This window comes from Gambusia affinis, linkage group LG11, assembly GCF_019740435.1.
Source record: "Gambusia affinis linkage group LG11, SWU_Gaff_1.0, whole genome shotgun sequence".
In the NCBI taxonomy this organism is placed as follows: Eukaryota; Metazoa; Chordata; class Actinopteri; order Cyprinodontiformes; family Poeciliidae; genus Gambusia; species Gambusia affinis.
In genome coordinates, this window is record NC_057878.1 from 19,713,407 (window position 1) to 19,737,757 (window position 24,351).

General features: G+C 37.6%; 1 protein-coding gene across 5 annotated transcripts in view; it reads left to right on the top strand.

The window, feature by feature from the left end:
- Window positions 1–24,137, top strand: part of LOC122839345 (E3 ubiquitin-protein ligase SH3RF3-like) — a 105,417-nt gene extending 81,280 nt beyond the window's left edge. Inside the window, exons 6-11 of one of the 5 annotated variants that reach the window (XM_044130829.1) lie at window positions 3,130–3,300; window positions 7,093–7,127; window positions 7,215–7,376; window positions 11,229–11,554; window positions 15,302–15,675; window positions 16,948–24,137. In XM_044130829.1, coding sequence (XP_043986764.1) covers window positions 3,130–3,300; window positions 7,093–7,127; window positions 7,215–7,376; window positions 11,229–11,554; window positions 15,302–15,675; window positions 16,948–17,116 — 1,237 coding nt within the window. In that variant the 3' untranslated portion in view covers window positions 17,117–24,137. Of the gene's footprint in view, window positions 1–3,129; window positions 3,301–7,092; window positions 7,377–11,228; window positions 11,555–11,978; window positions 13,460–15,301; window positions 15,676–16,947 lie in introns of those variants that run through there. The other 4 variants (XM_044130828.1, XM_044130826.1, XM_044130830.1 and 1 more) reach the window with 4 other exon arrangements.
- Window positions 24,138–24,351: the final 214 nt, after the last annotated feature.

Below are 24,351 nucleotides of genomic sequence, written 5' to 3' on the forward strand. Positions count from 1 at the left end.
TGTTGCTGACAGACTTTTGGAGTAATGTGGAGATAAGAAATTACACACTGGACAAAATTAGGCACATCTCAATACGATTGAAAAGTAATCTTGCTTCTGTAATTTAATTCCAGACTTATATACATTGTTGTGAAAATGCACCTGTCCATTCATAGATGTTTTTTTGTCATTCACCATTTAGATGTTTCAGATCATTAAACAAAATGTATTATCAGACAAAGAGAAGCTAAGTAAATGCCAGTAGCATTTTAACGGAAAGAAAAACTCCAAGCTAGCCTGGCTCTATTGGAAAATCTATCAGCCCACTGATTATAGTGCCATCCTTGTCAGGCCCACCTGCTGTCAGCCATTTCTAATAACCAGCAATGAGTTTATTACTGCACTGTGAAGAAATGTTGGCCCCCTTAACTTTGCTGAATTCTGTTAATTCTGCCACCATTCAGGGTTTTCAAGCACAATGGCCTAGTTAGACCATGTTAATGCATTTCAGTGAGATTTATGTCAAGACTTTGACTAGGCCACTGCCATCTGCCATATTATCTTGAGATGGCTTTCTTTTTCTGCAGTACCACTAGTTTTACACCAAAAGTATGCTTTAGAAGTGCACAACCTTTAAAGAATACAAGTTACATTTCATCAGAATTTCTTTCTTTAAATCTTGGGCTTCAGCAATAGTTTGGGGAAAAGTCATAAACAAATTTATTCTCTTGAGTTTGTTTAGATCATTGCATGATGTTTTGCGTTTCAAGATCTTTTAACCTTCTCTATTTACATGATTTCTTCACAATTGTTAAATTTGAATTTAACAATCGTGAATTAAATTTTTTTAATTTAATTGAGTAAATTTAAAGCTGATTTAACTAGAAGTAAAAAACAAAAACAAAAAGCAAAACAAGAAAAATCAGGTCATACTAATTAAATCCCATTTGCTGATTAGACGTTTTTACCAAGCACTTCCAAACTCTTCTCATGATCACAAACAAAGGTGTTATTTTTTTAGATTTAGCTCCAGGGTTTGTTTCACTGAGCACATAAAAGCTCAGACTCTGAGATCTGTGAGTCTACAATATCATCACCATTGTTCGAACGGGATGTGAGTCAAATCCAGCAGCATTGTCGGCTTTAATAATATCACCTTCCCAGTAGCTTAATAGGAACACAAGCACACACACCCACATGCACACACACATACCAAAACAGAATGGCTTTGTCTCACTGATGAGGTCCTACGTTTTCATCTTGACCTGGCAACTATTCCTGTTGCCAAGGGGAGACGGGAGACAGTCCCCACATCTGTTGCTATGGTAACGAGGAGGTAGCACATATATGGCTTGTTTACTCTGCAATCTCATCCAGTCTGGCACTATGGACTATAAATGTCTCCCGGAGACAGGTCCATGAGCTCATTTATATGTTTACACAGGGGCAATTACTAACTTAGTCATATCCATCCAAGAACAAAAGTATATAAATATATATGAACTACATTTATCTTCTGAACAAGCACTTATTGCTTATTGATCAGGCATGCATTTATAGCAAGCCTTCCCATTCAGAAAGCAAAACCATTCAGTCAACCTCAAGTGATCACACACAGAGACATGACCTGAATGCTGGATTGGTTTGTTATTTTTAAGTGGAGATTGACAGCTTTTACGCCTAACCTAAGTTGAAGAATATGACCCTCTGCTGTTGTTCAACAGTAGTCCAAATATAGTTATTTCCCCAGCATATTTGTCAAGTATATTCATTGAGAATTAATTTTTATCTTTCGTTTCTAACTTAAAAAAAATTATTTAAAAAATGTTAATAAAAACACATGAACATCTGAGCAAGACAGTAAATATTTTATTACAATGAACAATAATTGGTGGGAGGTTCAAACCAAAATGTCTTTGTATGCTGACAAAGATCCAGTTGTGGCAGAGAATGTCTTTGTGAGTATCACAAAGACAAATTCATTCAGGAGAGACAGTCAATCAGTGGAGTTCAGTTGTCTGTGAGCTTGTATTGCTTGACTTTGAACTCTACAATGAACTATTGATAATAATGTACTCGTAAAGCTGCTAGATTTCTAAAATAATTACAGTCATGATAATTTTGCACATTGGTACAGTTGGTAGCACTGTTGCCTTGCAGCAAGAAGGTCCTGGGTTCGATTCCCGACCCAGAGTCTGCATGGGTTCTCTCCAGGTACTCCGGCTTCCTCCCACAAAAACATGACTGTCAGGCTAATTGGTTTCTCTATTTTGTCCATAGGTGTGTGTGTGTGTGTGTGTGTGTGTGTGTGTGTGCATGGTTGTTTGTCCTGTCTGTCTCTGTGTTGCCCTGTGACAGACTGGCGACCTGTCCAGGATGTATCCTGCCTCTCGCCCGAAACGTTCCTGGAGATAGGCACCCCCTCCCTACCCCTCTAGGGACAAGGGTGTACAGAAAATGGATGGATAATTTTGGTCATGATTGAAATCCTGAAAATTAATAAAAAAATCTCCCTTAGCTTAGAAATTAATAGCATTTATTGTGCTTATAAAAGATAAAACTAAATTTTTTCCAAACTTTGACTTTTATTTATAATTTTCTGAATTTTGTATTTGATAATGTAGGCCTTCACCTTAAAAGTGTCTAATTATGTAATTAATGCCAAGCCCAAACAAGCCCATAGGCTACCGAAGATTTGCACTGCCGGGCCGGCCTGGTTTCACACCCGGGTTGTGCGTCTATGTATTATAATTGAGCTTTTTTGTGATTCTTTTTTTTTTCAAGAGCCAAAAATCTGAATAAAAATTAGTTGATTTAGTTTAATTAGTTGCACAGTCCTAGCTCAGATTATTACTTACTCATTAACAAATACTTCCCATCTTATTTTGGATGTTGGCAAAAATAGAGATTTCTTTTTTCTTTTTGAGATTATCTCCCTGTTTTCTTTGAGCCATCCTGATGATACCACAAACCGCTTAAGCTTGCATGTCTTTTTCCTAATTCTGGCAATTAGATTTTAATCAGATCATTAAATATAGATGCATGATTTCAGATGCCCGCTAAGAGATTTGCAAACATTGATGCATCAATCCTTCAACGTTTTTACTCAATTTTACATTAAATTTACATCCTACTGCCTTTCTTGTCCAGATATTTAGCTCTATACGCCTACAAGCCCCAGAAAGCTGACGAGCTGGAGCTAAGGAAGGGGGAGATGTACCGAGTGACAGAGAAGTGTCAGGATGGATGGTTCAAAGGCACCTCACTAAGAACTGCCGCCTCTGGAGTCTTTCCAGGAAACTACGTCACTCCCGTGTCCAGGTTAGTGGAGGTTAGACAAAACAGCAGTGATATTTTGTCTTTACGACATAGAGATAAAACAGAAATAGCTTTGCCTAACATTCAGTATTTCTTATTATTTTGGCCATCTTGAGTGGAAATGATCCGAAGAAAGAAAGAATTTAAGAAAAAAGACCATTATTAAAATTGGTTTTGGACAAATAATTTTCCTTGTTGTTTAGTTTTTTTCATATTTATTGTAATTCCACTTAAAACTCATTTGTACAAATTAAAGCAGTGCAAAGATTTGGCACATAAAAGTCTAAAAATAACTGAAGAAAAATTGGTTTTAATATGTAAAATCATTTATTTGTTTGACCACATGCATGTTGTAAAATGCATAATTTTTACTATGGTACAACCACAAACTATAATGAAATTTGCTTGATTTATATGTGATTGGCCCACCAAAGTGAAAAATATTTGTAAATTAGAAAGAAAATAACTCATGGGTTTTGAATTATTCACAGTTAGAATCTGAAATGCCAATTTGCATGTGATACCTGTAAATAAAATCCAGTAGAACCAGTTATCTTCAAAATTCATCTAATTAGTTAGTAGAGTAAACTTCTGTGTGATCTTATCTTGCTATAAATACACCTGTGAGAACTTTAAAGAGTATTAGCATCTATCAACATGCAGCCTAATGGAGGATTTTAACATTGATACAAAGCAATGTCTCCATCTTTAAAAATCTCACACAGCAGTAATCAGTCTATCATGCAAAAACATGGACAGAGATGCCACAACTGAAAACCTACCAAGAAATGGTAGGTTAATCAGTTCTAAACTCACAGTAATGAAAAGATAGATGGAATTAAATATGGAGCAGTACTGGAAGAAAACCTGTCACAGACTGCTTGACATTGGGCTGGAGGTTCACTCTATAGAAATAAAGATGCCAGACATGCAGCCAGAGCTTACCTTGAATGTAGCTCCAGCTGTATGTTGGATCAAAGTATGTCCTTGAGTTAGAATAGCAAAATCTAAGTCCAACTTAAAATCCAGTCTTTGGCTAGACTTGAATATTGCTGTTTACTGATGTTCTTGAACCAGTTTGATCAATTCACAAGAAATTAGAATAAAATCCATTGAAATTTTATGTTGAAGCCTCTCAAAATATAAGGACTTGCCTCTTGCAAAGGATTATGACACATCCAAGCTTAAAGAACAGTTCAGGTGTTTTATTTAAAGGTGATGCATTTAAAGGCAGTCGTTGTAAATAGGAAAAACGCAGGGAAAAGGGATAGATGTAAAGATAGATAAAATGTGGTTGTGAAGTGTAAAATTGGAGATAGCTGAAAGAGAAAACAATACAGCTTGGAGAAGAAGAAGAAGAAGAAGTAAAAAACAAAACAATTATACGAAAAGACAAAACTGTAGCCAGAACAGCAGGTTTACTTCTCAAGTGTGTATGAATGGCTGCTTCACATTTGACGCTTATGCAATCTCAGAGAGAGAAAGAAAGAGAGAGACAAGATGAACGCATAATCAAATGAGAGGCAATTTGTTATTTTTTACGCAAGCATACTCTCTTCTCCTCCTCCCACTCCTCCTTCCTTACTACCCCCTCCTTTGTCTGCAGTGCAGCTCAGAAATTTCTCTGTATGATAATGAGAGGCTTTCAAAATTGCTCACACACAGAAAAAGGTTTAAGCGCACATTTGTGTGTATGGCAGTCTGTTTTCATAAAAGGACATGTGAATGGCTCTGAACTACTAGCAACCAGAGTTTTCTGCAGAAATTTATCGTCATCTTTATGGTCACAAACTGGAGTTAAAGCATTTGTAGGGACATTTGGAAGCATTCTGTGTCAAGCATGCAGAAGAACCAGATGCATGTAGTTACTATTTGATATCCATACAGAACCTGAAATCAAATAATCTGGGAATAACTCAGTTGTGTCTTTTGTTTGAAACACGCACACTCACGTGCTCACGCATAGAAAGCTATAACTCTGTATGTGTCTGACGGGAAGTCGATGGGAAGTCATAAGAGTGTGAATACCGCTGCGTCAATAATGTTCAGTTCACTGTTCTGCCATTCAGCACTCTGCAGACAGAAACACGAGCAGCCTGCAGCAGCATATATGATGCAGCAGGACACTACATCGTGGTGATCCACCAGTCAGACAATAATAGTGACATTACTCACTCTGACAGAGCTTACTAGTACTGTTTGCGGCATCCGAAATGCTATCATGAACTAAAACCTGCATCAGTGTTAATATTTTGTGCCCAACAAGCAGGAGAGTACATATAGCAATGCTTGCAGCAAAATGTGGTGCTTTGAGCTAAATGTTAATATCAGATGAGAATAGCTCTCTTCTGTTCTCTTTCCCTTTTTTTCAAAAGGGAACCTTTTTGTTTCAAATTAGCATGTTTTCCTTATGCACCAGGATCATTTCTTCTTGATGTCAGTAAATGTCTTTCTTTAGCACGGATTGCTGATGCCAAAAAAGACCCTGGCTATACTTCACAGCATCCACATTCAGGAGCAATAAAACAAAGCATGAATTAATAAGATGGCAAAAATTTGCATGGAGCTATTCGAGGTGGGAGTCCATGGTGGTGAAACTGGCGCTATGATTTTATGAGATACGAGTAGAAAAAGTGCTGGTAGAATGGGAACAAAAAAGGGAAGAAAAACTCTGCTTCCACTACATGTTTTTAATGTGATTTTGTGTAACATTTGTCTTGGTTGGAGACACTTTTCCTCAGAAGTGTTGTTTTTGTCCTGGTGTTGTGAGCAGACATGAAAAACTAACAGACAATGCTTATACTTCTGCAATACCTGGCCATACCTTTAGTACTGATGTTTAGAACTGATCCCTGTAATATCTATAAGGACTAGACTGCAGCTACATAATAGTAATACAACATAAAGTTGTATTGTTTCTGATGAATATTGAAATAAGATTGGCTACCATTAGATATTACGCAAACCAGGGGGACATAGTGAAGTTCAGGATCTAAAACTGTTGTTGACTCTTTAGCTGTACACTAGTGCAAATGTATGTAAAACAAAAAAAAATCCCTCCCCGCTTTTTTCTCCTGTTAACGCTGATTATTATTCATGAGCTGAGTAATATCCATTTGTGTAGATAAAAAGTTGAGAAATGGTGCACTAAAAAGCTTTTTAATCAAAGCCAGGAACATATGAAAACCACATTTTTAAAACTGTTTTAAAAAAACATTTATTATTATTATTGGCCTTTTGTTAGAGGCTTTACCCATATCTTTGAATTTTAAGCAATCTGTCAAATCTAAAAAAACATTTGTTTACATACAATGTATGAGAATACCATGAATATATCATTTCAGTATGTAGCAAAGTTTTTCGCTGACAGCTTAAACATCCAGTTTAAAATCAGTTTAAATATGTGCTGCATTTATCTCAGCTTCATATTCAATTGAAGAATGACACCAGCTCTGTTACCAACACAGGATCAAATTTGCCCCGTATCTAGACTTGGTTAAATATTCAATTTCAAATTCTGTATTTAATAAAAAAATGGTTGTTTATTTTTAACTTTGTAAAAAAGGTCTGTATTGTAAAATAATGTAGCAATAATTTTCCAAATCACCATCTCACAATTGTGGTTGTAGGTTGCTTAAATGTCACTTCAGGTGGTATAATTACCATTTCCATTTACTTGTTTTATTTTGGTGGGTAAGTTTTGTATGTAGCTGAAGTAAAAAAAAAAAATCCAAAGAACACAGACCATTTGGTAAACTGATAAGTCGGCTTGTTTATCCTGTCTCTTTTTCAAAGGGCTCCATTTGGACTTGTATCTCCTCGAGGTTCGAGTATGTCCAGTCCAGTTGGAGGAGGGGGAAGTGGGTGCAGTCAAGCGGTGGGTAAAATCTCAGACCTTTCATCCCCCGGATCTCCAGGCCCTTCGTCGTCTCGTCCCGCCACTCCGCTTGTGACCTCAGCAAACTGCGTCAACAGTGTCAGCCCCGCGTCCTCGCCGCAAACTGCCGCCGCCCAGCTGAAGAACTGCCTGCGTTCCAGCCAGCATGTGGCCAATCAGGCCCGCACTTCAATGCAGCTGGGTAAGCAGAAATACGCACACAGAATGTTTATTCTTGAGATAAAGCAACAAATTTCAGTTCGACTCTGTAAAAGCTGTTTTTAGATAGATCTAATTCACATGATTCACTTGGACACGTTAAAATGAACAACTGGACAACAATTAACTTGCATATTTGCAGCATAACTAAATTTTCTGAAAAGATGTCAAAGAAGAAGGGATTCTTCCCACAGAATATTTAATTAACAAATTAATAGAAATAAAAGGGATTAATTAAAGATGTTTCTTTTTTAATGCTGTTTGCGCAGTTTTGGCTCAGGCTTCTGACTCCAAGCACCAGAGTCCTTATCCTTTAGGATCCTGGAGCATTTTAGCCCATTTTGTTCTTGATTAGAAAATAATGGAATATTGAACAGTCATTAATTTAAGTACCTACTCTAGTAGGCACAGGTCCAGTTAACATCCTCTTTCTTTAATTGTCTTTCTCTTGTACATTTGTCTTGTTTTTTTTTTCTTAATGTTTCTCATTTTTACAGTCACCAGTCAAATAGAAATTAGCAACATTAGTAACAACAAAACAATACACTGGATTGTACTGTATGTGCAATCCATTGTGCAATTAAGATTAAACTTCTGCAAATGTGAAAACTGGTTAACAACACAAATCTGTCATGAAACTACTGATGTGAGGTGGTGAGGCAGACGGAGTGGACCCAGTTGCTGAGAGAAATGATGACGGTTTAATGGTGAAGAATGCACAAATGATCTCAAACTCCAGGCAGCACAGCTTGACCGGAAAATCTAAGGCTCACCACTGGTAGCACTGGTAACAAAACCAAGACGCGGCAGGAGCACCAGTCAGACAAGACACAGGAACCTAAAATAAACACACGGAAAAACTCAAAATCTTATTAATATTGCAAGAAATTAACCAGGAACAAAAAAGTACATGTTATCTTTTAGTTTTAACTCCTTTTTCTATTAACTAAATGTAGATGATTTGGATTTGTAATAGAAAATAACAATTACAGTGCCTTTCAGTCAAAATATACTTGTTTATTTTTATACCAGCTTGCTTCAAAACATGCTGTAATCTGTATAACAGTGACTGTGAGCATTTTGCTTCAATAAATGGATGACATTTTGTACTGACTTGCAAAGAGAATAAAGCTACTTACCCAGAGTTGGGCAACAAGCCTGATTTAGGAATGCAGCAATATAAAAACTTGAGCTGATAATGATACTTGAGGTAAATATTCCTGTTATGGCTGATAACCAGTTTTTTTTTATATAACATAAATATATTTCTGCATCTTTATGTATATGTATTTATTATCCCCTACCGTTGTGACACCATGAAGAAATGACCACACCACTGACATTGCTTCAGTTAAACACCCTGCAATCCTGCACTGAATCATTATCTCTGTCACATGCCCAAACAAATACCACATGGACAACCACTCTGCCTCCCAAAACACTCAGACAATAACAAGATACAGACAAACAGTGATTATTGATTTTGGCCTGGTTTTACTTTTCGAGACCGAAACCAATTTGCTAAAAATGACTAACATCAGCCATGACTGATATTGGCAATATATTGCGCATCCCTAACCTAAGTGGCTTATTGGTTGGGTTTGAACTCCAACCAGCGCCAGGAAACCAAGCAACTTTACTGAGTTCAGGCAACAAGGATTCTTGTTTGGCTGTAGGCAATAAATGATTTTGGTTTCCCTGAAATTACCTTCATGCTCAGTTGTAAATGCCACAAACTAAGAAAATTAAACTACTATGATGGTTGGACAGTGGAGTTTAGAATTTAAGAATAAATCTAAATTGTTTACTATTCAGGTTCTCAACAGCCCATTAGCAAAAATACTTTTTTTTTTAGAAAATGTACTATTTAAATTTTGTTTATGACTGCGGTGGTGAGTTTTCCTCATTTGCTGGCTTTAGGTTTAAATAGTTATCGGAAACTAAATTATTCTAATAATTCTTGGTTATAGAATTATTAAATTATAAAAAATTAGGCATAGTGTACAAAGTCTCTTGTTTTTGTGATTAAAGTAGCTGGTTGCACTGAGTTTATCATTTCAGTTGTATTTCTACAAATATGAATGTGATTTTAAATAGTCATGACAGGAAATGAAACTACAAAGAACCTTTTAAGGAAACTAAACTTCAGTGTTAAGATTCGGCAAGAAATGTACTTTTTATGTTTAGGAAAAACATGGAAAAACTGTTTTCGTGGCAAAACCAAATCAATAAACCAAAGTCAGTAGTTCATTTTATGCATAGAAAACATAATTATTTAGTTATGATTAGGCAATATGATTAATCACTTCCACTGAGCCTAGCTTTGTTGTTGTGCTTAGACATCAAAAAGAGTTAGGGAAACTAAACTATATTCAGTGTCTCCAATAAGTGCTAAAACTTAAACAAATGTCCTGCCTTGTATTAACAGTTTAGGTTTTTCCCCTCGTTTAGGCACCGAGAACCATATAGAACACTAATATGACTCGATCTGTTTAAAATATGTTTGAGAAACACGTTGCAGCACTCCAGTGTTACCCTATCCAAGGCAACTTGGAAGCTAACCCCACATGTGAAAAACACTGAAATACTGTGCTCTGATCTTTCAGTGTTACTATTTGTGCTACAAGCAATCACACTCATACATACACGCCCCCACGCATATACACCCCTACACACACGCACACTGTTGCACTAGTACAAGGTCTAGATCATATCAACCTTGCTTTCCACTCGGAATCTATTCATCTCTTCAATACCCCTTTCTCTCCTTCTCTTTGTGTCGTTTCTTTCTCCCTCTGAGAAAATAATGCTGAAGGTCTCTTTGGGAAGGCTGAAGAGTACACACTCAGAGAGCACTGCCAAGATTAACACACACACACACCGACATGTGCACGCCCACGTTCACACACACATACAAGTGAACACACAAACTGACAAGCACATAGCCGAATGACATCACTGTGCTTTTTGTTTTATGGAGGCGTAATGACAGAGCTCCTCGTTTCTCTCCCCATTTTTTTCCACTTTTTTTCCTCCCTTTTCTCTTGTTGCTTTGTGTCTGTCTCTCTCTCTCCCTCACGCACACACACGCATGCCGACACGCATCTGGTCTCGATTACAAAATAAAGTATGTGCATAGTTCTGGCATTTAGTGGTTTTATCACATGACCAGCTCACCTCTCTGAAGGATGTTTTTAGTATCCTGCTGCAGTGTAGCAGAGCAGGTGGCTGGAAAACCCAACTGTTTGCCATTATATTTAAATGGATTTTTATTTTTGAGTGACCTTGCTAAGATTTTACAGTTTAAGGGTTTAGATTTGTCTTTTAAATTAAAGATGTTAGTAAGAATGTCAATAAGGGAATTTGACTAGGAGACTTTCGACCTGCATCTGAGAATCTTTGGTAGTTCTTAGGTAGTTTGTTTTCCTTCTTACAAATTTGTTTAGAGGTCTTTAAATATGAACTTAAAAACTGAAAAAAGTTATAAGCACTGTACCAAACCATGATTTTGGTAGAATGATTCTATGGTTTTACTCCACTGACACATTTTGAACTAAATTTGCTTAGCTTTAGAGGTAGTTCATTTTTATCGTTTTCCTTTCGTGACTATATAATTGAAACCTTATTTTTGTTTCTTACTATTGTTAGTGACTACAACAGCTCTTACCTAAATGCACAGCAAATGACCATAGAAGTAGTGTTAATGTAAAGGTAATAGATTCATAATTATTGTATCAGCAGATTACTAGTCAGATCATTAAAAATGATTATTTCATACATTATTTTCCTGATTTCAGGCATCTTAGTGAAACCCTTGCATTTATTTTTGTTTTAGTCCATAGTCCACCTGCTGGAAGTCCAGAGCGCCCCACTGTATCCATCTCCCCGCTGCGTCCTCAGAACTCCTCTCCCTCACGCTGCGCTGGCCAGTCGGGTCGTCCCCTCTCCATGGTGTCTCCAGGACCCAGCTTAGGCCCCTCCCCGCTCTCCTCCCCGGCTTCACGGCCCATCCTCCCCCTCTCCTCCCCTCTCTCCTGTCTCACACCTCCCAACGTCTCTGCCGTGTTTCTCAACGGTGAGCCGGCCAGTCCACTGCAGCCGCCTTCTCCTGGTCCCTCCCACACTCCCACCCAGGGTGCCCTAGCACCCAAAGTGGAGAAGGTAGGACTTCTGCCCACTTGCAATTAAAAGACAACTTCTCAGAATTGTATATTATAAGTTATTGATTTTTCTTTTTGCCAGCAGCTAAGGGAGAGATTATTAAATACTGATGTTTTTAAAAAAATTGTCAAAATCTAAAATTGTTTTTTTTGGGGGGGTTTTTTTACCTGCATTCATTCATGAATGTCCACTAATGAGGATGTAGAAGAACAGTATTTAAAAAGGCAATGCCTTGTGCAAATGTGACTTTTCTTGACTCAAGAGATTGTATTTCTCCTGTATGTCCTGCCACTTGTGATTTAATTAACTTGTCAAAGTCAAATTAGAAAAGGATTTCGTCAAATATCACCTTATCCTCCTTGTTTTTGTAGATCTGTATTGTACAGGTTTTACATCTGCATGTGTGTATGCACTGTGTGTGCAGACTTGCTTAATGTCATTTGCCCAGGGCTTTGGTACAACTGCTCAGCGGACCCTTGTGCACCAGCAGTGAAGGATGCCGCCGAAAGCTTGCATTTGTCTCAGCTCCATTTGTTTCACTGTTGGCTTCATGCTCTGGAACAGCTAATCTAACTACATGGCTGCTTGACAAACAGCTCATTGACTGTGGAACAGCATGCAGAGGCTTTGTTTACATCAGAGATGGCCTGGAATCTTCTTGTAAAAGCTCGACTCAGAGTTTTGTCCCACATTTTGATCATATAAAAAAAAAAAAAAAAAAAAAATACGTTGGCAATTCTTTAATCCACCCACTTGAATCAGGAAAGGTCTGAAATTTAAGTATTTTTTCTGTAAACATTTGGAAGAAGAAGGATTAGTGTTTCCAGACTTTACTTCTTATACCACTGTCAAAACGATATATCCATCCATCCAGATTTCCCTTCACCCATCTAGCCATCATTGTTTGTTCATCTGTATATTCATTTGTCTGTCTGTCCATCTGTCTATCCATCCCAGGACCTTCTTTATCCAGTCAACAGTGCAAAAACATGCACCCCTATGCAGCCCTTTTTATAAAGTCTTGAATTCAAACTTGAAATCTGAATTTTGCCTCCACCACATCTCCCCAAGCATCCTATAATTATAAGACTAATAGGTGTACAAGTCAAACTCTTACAGTCCAGTTAATATTTTTGCTAGTTTGAGCAGGGGATGATGGAGATAAGTAGGTCTGAAGTCATATTTGTAAAATGACAAAGTAGCTATCCTGACACAGTTTAGGTTAAATCTGTGTTTGATACGCTGTCTGGAGCGCAGCTGCTGCTACAGACCATAACGGTCTGGATGCTACACACTAGTTTCCAAAAAGACTGTACTCACGGGGCAGCTGCCAAGGAAAAAAGCTGTCGAGGGTGCTCAGAGGATTTCAGGTCCCGAAAAGTGCAGGGCATGCCAAGAAACATGTTGGAGATGGTTTAGATATTACTGGCCTTAGTTTCCATTTAAACAGAACTGTGTTATGTTCCCCCTTCAAGTTTACAGTTTTGTCCAATTTAACTTGAAAATAGTTGTGAAATGCCACCGTCTGGGTCTTAAGTCATGTTAAGACATAATATTGTCTTCACTGAAATGGATCAGTTCTTCAGATTTTATCCCATTGTATTCCTGGATTTTACTTGGATTTCTTGTTGTTATCCAGCATCTGCTCTACTAATTGTGTCAACCCTGAGCTGTTTGCTCTGGATTCCCAAAGACTAAGTGAAACTTCCTCTTATTCAATGAAAAATACAAACCATTTCCTACAGCACTGTTTTTAGCCACATGTCAAAATGTGTGCCTTGTGTTGTGCATGAAAGAAAACAGCACAGAAACAAATGGATGGATGGATGAATGAGGTGGGATAAGTCACATGTGAGTTAATGCTGCTCTCTGGTGGTTTATTTGGAAACGGCGCTCATGGGCCTGCGTGTGCTCTCTATAAATATATGTCGATAAACAGACATTTATAAAGAGGCGCACTGATTCACAAGAGGCAGATTAAGCCTTTAAGCCAGCAGATGAAAGAAGAGAGGGAGTGATTATTCACATTTTGTGCCATTTTAATCTACCTCCCTCCTTTGTCTCTTCCCTTCTGCTTGTCTCCTTCCTTGCCCCAAAAATCCCTCTTTCATTATTAAATCCAGCTCCCATCTTACCATTTTCTCCTTTTTTAGTGTTGTTTATTTCACTGTCCTGTCCTCCATCTCTGAAATTAGCATTCAATCTGTTATTTTTGCAGGAGGATAATGTGTGGTACCAAAGCTCTGAGCGTTTTTTGCCGTGTGTGTGTGTGTGGGGGGGTGCGTGTGTGTGAGTGCACGTCTTACTACCTTGCCACACTCTTAACAGCTGCTCATTATTCTGACTGTGAGCTGTAAAAGATTTATGTTTGATAAAGAAACTAAAGGTAGGAAACACTCAATTTGGAGAAAAGCACATATTTTTGGAGGGAATGCTTTTCAAAGATAGCAGAGAAAGCTATCTTTGGAGAGCAGGGGATGCAGTTGGCTTTTGGTGGTAATCCTGCTGAGTCTAAATGTTTTCACACTCTCTCCTAGCGCTTTGTTGAGCACTTGTTTCTGTGCCATCCCTCCTCTGTGCTAAGGCTTCACTTGAGGAATGTGGCTTGTTTGCAGTGATGCTTTTTGTTTTGGTTTTCATCAGCCTTGCTGTGTGGGTTGTTTTAACAGGAACTTGGGGAGAATGCCAAGTCCTGACATCAGAGTAGTTGATATGGCTGTTTGTTCTGTCTCTGACAGATGAATGTATCAGCTAATTTTGCTTCAACAATTGTTAACATGACTGTGTAATGAATGTCAGTCAAAGAAATGGTCTGTGAAATGTTGCTTGGGAGATTATCATGCTAAAATATGTCTGCAAAAACTTCCCCTGGTCACTCTGGCCACCACCCCGCAATGATAATTAAAACAAAACAAAAGTGAAGCTTCTCACAATAGTTTGCTGTAGTTCTGTCCCATTCCTCCTGACAAAACTGGAGTAACTAAGTTAGGCTGCTCACCTCACTCACACTAACCTTTTGAGATTTGCCCACAAATTCTGTATAGGACTGAGATCAGGTCTTTGTGACAGCCACTCCAAAACCTTGACTTTGTTGTCTTAAAACTACTTTGTCTCCACTTTGGTTGTATACTCAAGGCCAATCTGCTCCCAATGCTTAATTTCCTCACTGATGTCTGTTAATGTTGCTTCAGAATTTCCACTTACTGCCCTTTCCTTATGATGGCATCTTTTTTTATGAAATGCACTTGGCCTTCATGCAGACAAACAGCTCTTCCCCATTACTGCCACCCCATTACTTTATAGTTGGGATGGTGCTCCAATGCATACAATTATCCCACATTTTGCTCCAATTGTAACGACGGCCGTTATGGCAAAACAGTCCCTCTTTAGTTTCACCAGACCACAGAACATGTCGCCAAAAATGAAGGTCTTTGTCCCTGTGTGCTTATGCAAACTGTAATCTGGATTTTTTTGTTTCTTTTGATGAAATAGCTTCCTCCTCTCTGAGTGTACAAAGACAATACTGTTTAGTTGGAGTAGTTCAGGCTTATTCAACTCTAAAATCAGTAGTTCGCTATTTGCATTAATATTTTTAAAATAGGTTTAAGTATTTATGACATATACAAAGTGTTCTCTAATTAGTTTTTATCTCATAAATATATATATTTTTTTTCAGGATCTTTGTGTAAACCTTCCACTTCTTTACTGTATGTTTCCCTCTCTTTGTCTTTATCTGCCAATCCTCAGAAGGAGAGAAAAGCAGCAGGTTTGCTAAAGCTCTTGTCAGGGGCTGCAGCCAAAAAGAAACCACGCTCACCCCCGTCCTCTCCACCCACACACGACCCCTCGCAGGCAGGCCATGGGGCCGGGGCCACAGAGCCAACCCACCACCCTCACCGCCTTCACCATCACGGTCGCTCGGGCTCCTGTCCGATGGCGTCACAGGGTCGAGCCGGCTCGTGCCCAATCGAGAGTGATATGCCAGGGGCAATAGGGCTGGAGCCGCTGCACAGGAAGTCCGGTTCCCTGGATACCAACTTCCCCTTGTCACCCCCAGCAACACGTGCTGGCAGCGCTCTAATGGTCCTCCGGCCTGAGCCCAAACCTTTATCAAGAGAGAGGTATGTCTGGGAATACTTCATCTACATAGGTGATACAGCAGATACTACCAGCTTTTAAAATCTTGCTTATGAGCCCAACTCTGCAAACAATAGGAAGTATTTTCTGAAAGTGTTGTAGAATTTTTGGATGGAGGATTTTGGCAGTGGAATGTAAAGTAGTCCTGAGAGAGTGAGTAATCACTAAAGCATGAGCAATGACTCTGAAAACAATCAGAGCAACCCAGAGGCATTTCTAGGACCAATAAGTCTCTTCTGTCTCGATTAAAAACATGACTAAGATGTTCTGGATGGGACAGTTTTAAATTGCATGCATTTCTTCTCCTTGGGCTTTTTATTTTTGTCAAGTTTTAAAAGTCCTATGTATTTTATGGCATTTTTTTTGTTATGCACGAACACAAAAAAGTGCATAATTTTAAGGTGACAAATAAGTTATGAAATGAAAAATCACTCAATATTTTTGTTCCACAAGCTTTGATTGAAAGCACAGCTGCAAGTCTTTTGTTTTCACCAGTTTTGCACATCCACGGACTCAGCCTCTTATGAATATGCTTTGATGTAAATCATCATCATGCTTTGTCCTTGTAGAAGATAAACGTCAACATGGTGTCTTCCGATTGGCTAGTATTTAACTTCATTCATCTCTACATCCTTCCTAACAAGCTTTACTGTTCCTGCTCAAGAAAATCCTTCCTTAACCATTATCCTGTAAACAACATTTCACAATGGTTCACCATACATAGAGTGCTGTTACAGAAAGTTACATTTTGGTCTTTCAGTTGAGAAGATGATATTTAAGTTGAAGTACACTTAGTACACTTTAAATTGTGCTTTAATGCAATTTAAATACTACTAAAATACACTAAGCACAAAATTAGTTGTTCCAAATTCTCACACTTTAAGTTCACTAATCCTGAGTGAACTTGAAGTATACTCATGATTAGTCTGACTTAAAGTATGCTCAAGGAGGTTAAAATTTAACATATTTAGTATATCAATTTTTCACCAGGGGTCAGAAGCATGCTACTGTAGAAAGAGCTGGATAGTTGCTTTTCTCAGAAGAGAATGTCCGCTGCTTTCTCTATTGTATGTATGTGTATAATGGAAGAAGTACAGATGTGTACAAACATTTACCACAATTTGGTGATCAAAGTCAAATATCAGAAAATACTTTGGTGGGAAAATTTTACCAAAACTAGTTAAAACATTCTAAATGTAGTAAAAACATGCATGCACTAATTTAGTCCTTGAACAAGTTTTGTTTTGTCTTGGTAGGTATCGCGTGGTCGTTTCTTACCCGCCTCAGAGTGAGGCGGAGATTGAACTGCGGGAAGGGGACGTGGTGTTTGTTCATAAGAAGAGGGAAGACGGGTGGTACAAAGGCACCCTGCAGAGGACGGGACAGACCGGCTTGTTTCCCGGCAGCTTCGTCGAGAGCTTCTAAGCCCCAAGAACGGGACAAAAGAGTTTAACCCTGTCTCTGAGTCACACACACAAAAATATTTTACACAAACACAAGCAGCACCTACATGGAGGTTGGGCTGATATTGGTTTCACAGATTCTTTTATTTCTTTACTGGATCAAAATTCATGAAATTTTATGTTTCATTTTCTAACCTGCCTTAAGAAATGAACTATTCAACAGTGGAAGAAAAAAAATTATTCTACATTTTCTGTTTTTAAACATATCAAGCAATATACAAGTTTTAAATTAATTCATGTTTGAAGCAGCCACAAATCACAGCTGCTGTCTACAATTTTCTGAAATCCAGATTAGTCTGACCAATTCACACACACTTCAGTAAGCACATACAGCCCCTTACACAATTATTAGAACCCTTGGTAACATGTAGAAAGTCTTAAAATGAATCTATTTTTTACTGCAGCAGCATAATCTCACACTGAAAAATGTACCTGAATTAGAGCACATTTATTCATTTTACTAATCACACCAACTTGTGTAACAACCACATCTACAGATAGTTTGTATAAAACTGCCCCCAATGTTTCTTGATGGTTATTAGCTTGATCTTTGCTGAAAAACAGTTTCTGTGCCTCTATTACAAATATAACCTGAGTACCTGTTCAGTAAACTTAAAATGTAACCTTTGAACAGTTAAAAAAAAAATAATATATAAAATATTGCTAAATCATCACAGAAATAGTTAACCACTCTTTTTCTCCTATCCCAGTCTCCAGACCAAATAGGTTTTTTATTTTACTGAAAGTTGTTGTTTTGTTTTTTTTCAGAAAATTTTATTGTGAGATGATCCTACTGCAACAATAGATAAATTTATTTAAAGGCTTAATACACTTATTTACGAGGGATGCCAATAATTGTGGAGGTCACTGTAGGACATGGCTTTAAACCAGCCCAGCCTCCTGGATGGAGTTTACCTACAACTCGTGCTCCGAAGCTACTGAAGGCACAGACTCTAAGAGCACAGAACGATGAGCCATGCCTCCCAGATCTCCTGTTTGGCGTTGTCCACCAGCAAACATTAGCACAAAAATTATTAGCTCTGTTTTTCCACTGAGACCTCAGAACTTGAATCCGGGTGCTTTCTTCGTTTGAGGAGTAAACATTTACAGCCAGGCGATGAGGGAAGTACTCAAGCCTGCACTCCAGGATCTTTTTGTCTACTCTGTGACAGCGAGCACACGTTTGGTTTCAGCCCAGTATATGTTGACAATGCATGTAGCATTATTATGTTTCTTTTTATATGTTGTAATAGGTGTTTGTGTAGTCCTGCTGTGATGATCTGTCACATTTTATTTAAAGAAAAAAAGGCAGAATTAGGACATCCATTTTTCTATTTATATGTCTTACATGACTGAGAAAATATTTAACTTTTATTACTTTTTGGCTCTCAAACTTCAATTTAATTTGAACTAAGGCTTGTTGAATGTAAAAAGAAACAGGAAGTTACAAAGAAATAGGAAGTCACAACAAAATCCTACTACAGGCAGTTTTTCTAAAGTTGTTTTTGAACTTTGGTATGAGAATAGACACAGAAGAAATGCACTTGGTAATATTTGTTACAACTTGTCTCCATACTTACATATACAGTATTTGAACACGTCAAGACATTTTTTTTTTACTACTGTGTTTTTAAGCAAGATTTTTCTACAAGCAGGCACAAAGTAGTTGGGTACAACAACGAAGGCTTAAATACTCTAAGTTAAACTTTCAACATACTTGGAAACTCACCCCTAGAATTATTGATAATTGAAAAGTTAATTTGTTTAGTGATTATTTTCAAAAAGGGAAACAAATTGCACCATAGAGATTCATTAATTATGGAATGGTGTTTATTGTTTATGTTTATTTTGACATTATTGGCTTACAATAATCACAATACTGAATATGTTTTGACCTTTGGGGTGACTTCACCCTTTTCTATCAGACAGTCATTAACTCCCTCCACAAGGAGCCACAAAAGTTTGTTTCTCAAGAAGCTGGCAGTTCACATAGTGCTGTCTCCAAGCATAGTAAAGAAACTTAGAGTGCTAGAAAAATAACTGCAATAGAAAATCATATTCTAAAGCCCAGATTCTCATGGAAGTAGCTTTTTATATTAGAGATGGTTAACACACAAATGTAAGCCTTCTATGATGAATGTTAATATACTGTACAGTAAGAATTAATACCTGGTCTGACGCACTTCTGCATTCATTACTGTGTTGTGTGTCCTGGAGGTGATCAGACTGTGATTCTTCTAAGTTGTTATAGGAGCTCTCACCAACAGCACAAACATTATTTATGAACATTAGGTCAGGTCCTTCCACTCAACTTTCTATTTAAATGTTTGGATGCAGCATTCTGTGAACACTCGTTTTCTTTAGGAAGGAGCTTTTGTGGCTTAACTCCCTGTGGAGGATATCACTGAATAACTGTTATCATTGGTCTTGTGTAATATTCAATATTTTAATAAACCTAATTTGGATTTTTTATTAGTTTTAAGCCATAATAATGAAAAGTAACGTGAAACAAAACAATTAAAAATATTGAAATGTCAGTTTATCTGACATGAGTCCATATAATATGACTTTTACCTCAACAATATTAATGATTCTCTAATATATTGAAATTCATCCATAGAACAGACCTTTTCTTGAAAAGGAAAGAAGGCACACATGTTTCAACATAATGAGAGAAGAACCTGGATCTTATCTAGTTTCATTTTATTCATATTAATCTTCTTCTTCCTGTTTGTGAAAGCACAGCAAACTGACTGTGAACAACAGACTGAGGTCAGCAGCCAAATTGTTGGATTTTGTTTATTTTTATTTTAGCCGAAGCACAAACAGCTATCAGACAAATGCACAAGTAGAAAGCTTTTTTTTTTTTGGACAAAATAAGCACACGGGGATCTAACTTACACTATCCAGATCAGCAGATTGGTTTATATTGCATAGAAAGTTGAAAGAAAGTGACCTTTGGCTGTTGTTATTTTTTTATATACATATTCCAGCATTTTTAGGATATTTTAAGTGTTTTGTGTGTTATTTGTGAAATGTTGTAGTACTGACCAAACTTTAAAGACTTTTTTGTTGTATTTTTTTTATTATTTATAATTTTTTTCAAAGCACATATTTCAACTTGAGTCCTCCGTTTAAGCTGTTGCTTCCACTCGCTTTATCAATAGATACTTTCTAGTAAGTTAACTTTAAGCTTCATGTATGTGACTTTTAGTCACCTGATGTATCTGTTTCACTTGTAAACAGATTTAACAAATGTATTAGATCAGTTAAATTATTGTCAGTTCTGCTTACTGTCTTCAGCACATCCAAAATTTTAATTTAAACTTTTCGTCCAAAACTTTCCAAGGAATATTTGTATTTTTTCCAGACGCACTAAAGAGCAGGTGTACTAAAACACAGCGTCCTTGAAATCTTCACAATAAGAGCCTTAAACCTGCATTCTTATCTTGTCGCATAAAGTTAATAAAAATACCCTACAGGCTGTGTGCTAAAATCTACACATAATTATTATGATAAAGTTTTTCACAATATAAAGTTCTTGTTTACATTACTGTTACCTTGCATGAGACATGACAATGTGACTTTTAATGTGTTTGTGAAGGATTTGTGAAACATTTGGGTGCTCCTGAATGTTGCCGATGGTGATGCATGTGGCTAATTGTTAGGTGCACATGCAAGCGCAGTTTAGAAGGCTAGACTTTGGCTCTGACTTTGTATCGAACAAATTCATAAATGCTGAAACCAACCAACCAACAGGACATGGACAAGACATACAAAAGCAAGCACAAAGCAAAAACAGCACCGATAAAGAAAAATCCTAAGCTAAAAGAACATTTTTAAAAATGAAAGCTAATTGACTGGAATCCACAGGAAAATTATTCATCTAGATGTTCCCATGCAGGGAATCCTCAGAGGAAAACAGAATTATTCTTAAGATTAAATTATTTTTCCTGCAACTAGGCGTGGGCTGCTTATGGTCAAGGTATGCCAATGTTTTCAAAAAGGATAAAAATGTTAATAAAATTTTATCCACGTGTCTATCCATTATATTCCACTAAGCAAAGATCAGGTCGCAGAGATAACAGGCCCACAAGGGAAACCCAGACATCTCTTGACCTACAGACACTCTCCAGGTCCCTCCTGGCACCCCAAGGCATTCCGGCCCAGGGATATGTAGAGTATGTAGTCCATGCAGGGAGTCTGGGTTATGCTCTGGGTACTCATTACATATCCCAGTGGTTTGTCCTTAAAAGCCTCCAAACAGAGACACCCAGGAGACATCATGGTACAATAATCAAGCCACCTGAGCTGACTCCTTTCAATGCAGAGGACCAGCGTCTGTCCTAACAGCACTCTTTCACCGTATCTCTAAGCTTGAGAGATAGGGTGTTTAGTCACTTAGTCCCAGGAAGATCATTTCAGCAGCTTCTGTGTAGAATGTTTTTCTGTCGGTCATGATCCACCTCTCATGACAATGGGAAGCATAAATAGTCTGAGCACTTCCCTTTTTGACTCAGCGATTTCTCCAACCCAACAGACCACAGAATTGCCTGCATTACTGCACACGAGGTCAAAATCTGTCTATCCCTCTTACAATCCATCCTGCCATAATTTATGAACAAGATTTTTTATTTATTTTTTTTTTTAAAGCATATTAAATGTTCATTTGGTGCAAAGCTATGCTAATAAGGTGCCAGAAAATGCTTTGAAGGGAACAAAGTTTTCTCTGGCTGTATGGAGCACAGATGAATGCAGACTCTTACAGTTTCCCATCGCTTACAAAAAATGCTAATTCTTCATTTCTTGAAATATTCCTTGTCCCAGAATCATGAACAGTCATCGTATGAAAACTAAAAGAGCTGCACCTTGTTTTACTGTTAGTAAGCTAGGAGTGGTCCAAAAGGCCTGATCAGATAGCCTGAATAACTTACCAGCAAATTTAACTGAAGTGCACAATTTCAAAACATTATATATTATCCAATTGATATTCTCAATAAATAAACAGTATTATATGTTTAATCTTACTTTAATACTACAATAGCAGCAGTAAGAACCTTTGTTTTGTAGGTTTCAAAGAAAAGCCATTCAACCATGTTGATACATTCTTGTCTGTTGTGTGTTAACATTGCAGTATTGTTACTGAAGGTTTCATACTTCAGTATGAACCTGGTACCGGCTCATCCCTATGTGCAACAGGTCCCAGCTCGCGTGTATCTGGACTGCATTCAACTTTCAGATTTGGCATTGAATTTATCCACTGTTAAATTAAGGTTAATATGTTTTTATTGCTTTAGCTCAAATTTGTTCTCTGTATGAGTGTAAGTAGGGCTTTTTTGTTCAGTGAGTAAAAAGGTGCCTATTTATCTCCATGAAATGAGCAAAGAGGGAGTCACTATGAAACTTTTGAGTATCAGTTCTTGGAAAAGTCGGACTTAACATGTTCCCATTGGCCTTTGAAACCTGTCAGTCAAACCTTAGTGCCTACAAATGTCACACAAATGGCGTTTATTCTAGGCAGACCAGTGCCCTCTTTCCATGCTTCTTTGTATATAAGTGTCAGTAAGGCGAGCCTGCGGGTTAATTTGTAGTCCTCTCTGTTTTGTTGGGGCCCGATGACAGCAACCAGCAGATCCCAAAACAGCTCTGCACTGGTCTCACGTGGGCTTTTCTTTGTCTCTTTGTGGGCTTGTTGACTCAAGAACTCAAATATATATTATTTCCAATTTTTAAAAAAACACAAAAAAACAGCCTCTTATTTGTGTTGGAGATCATTGAATCTCAGAAGTGTGTTTTATTTTTATTTCCGTTGGGGTCAATTTTCTTTGGGGGGGAAAAAAAAACAAAACGTTTACAGCTGTCAAAATGTCAGGAATAAAACCACTGCACAGTGGTCACTTTAGATATAACTTGAAGCGCCAGTTTTTCAAAAGTTTTTTTTTTGTGTGTGTGTGTGTGTATATGTTTGTATTTTAATTATGTGATCTAAGGTTGTCATTCACCTCAGCTTCCTGGTTGTATAAATGAACTAGCTGGAAAATTGCAGTGAGGGCTTCAGAAATGAAATTAAACAGTGAAGAGTTATGGTCATTCTTTTGAGGTGTAAGCAATTTTTGGCTTGACTGAGGCATAATTCTAGCACTCATTGTCTTGGAGCACTATTCACACCCCTGAAATCTCAAACAAACATTGTATTTTATTGAGATTGGATGTGATGGATCAAGATAAAGTAATACAAATACATGGCACATTCTGCTGATTTGTATTTGCCCACAGCCTATGAATCCTTACTTTTGTAGAACCACCATTGGCTATAATTACAGCAGCAACACCTTTCTGATTTATATTTGTAAAAACTATTTATCATTAGCCTTCAACTTCATAATCATGTACAATTTTGTCTGGATGTATCACAAAAAAATCCCAATAAGGAACGGAAATGTTTGTGGTTGTGGGAACCTGAACACATTTTCTGATAATCATTTTTGAGCCCAAACGCTTTTTGTGACGCTGTCAAGTTATCTACCAGGAAGCTTGAGTTCCCGATCTGCCATTTTGTATTAAATGCCATATTTGTTCTTACAGATACTTGAGAGAACCTGTGCGTGTGTGTGAATGCAAAACGGGAGGACAGAGGCTTCTGTATGTAGCTCTTTACACTAAAAAGGAACTCTATGACAAAGCGTGGTGCAACATGGACGCTCATGCCTCTTCAGGACTGACTCGTGGTGAAAACTGTTGGTACTGTGGGTGAAACAGAGAGAACAAAAAAAAAAGATTATATATAGATATATAATTCTATATTGTCCAGAATATTTATAGGCCTTTTGTGCCATTGCAGTCATGCTCTGGACTGGTACCGTCCAGCGCTTTCTACCATGTGATCATTATACATCGTCTTGTACTGATGACCCGTGGTTGATATGATTGTTTTTTCATGTCAAGTGCATTTTTTGCAATAAATGCCTTTGTTTTCAAATTTATTTCCCTTGTGTTTGTGTTTTTTGTTGCTATTTTAACCGCCTGCAGCTATTTAAAATGCAGTATGATTTGAAGCAAACCTCATTTGTGTGCTGATATAAAACAAACACATTACCTGTGTTGCACCGTTTGAGTTTGCCCCTCAGAGGATTCATCCTGAGAATCATATCCTGCTCTAATTAGAATCATCTCCACTCAGAATAGCTTGTTATGAGC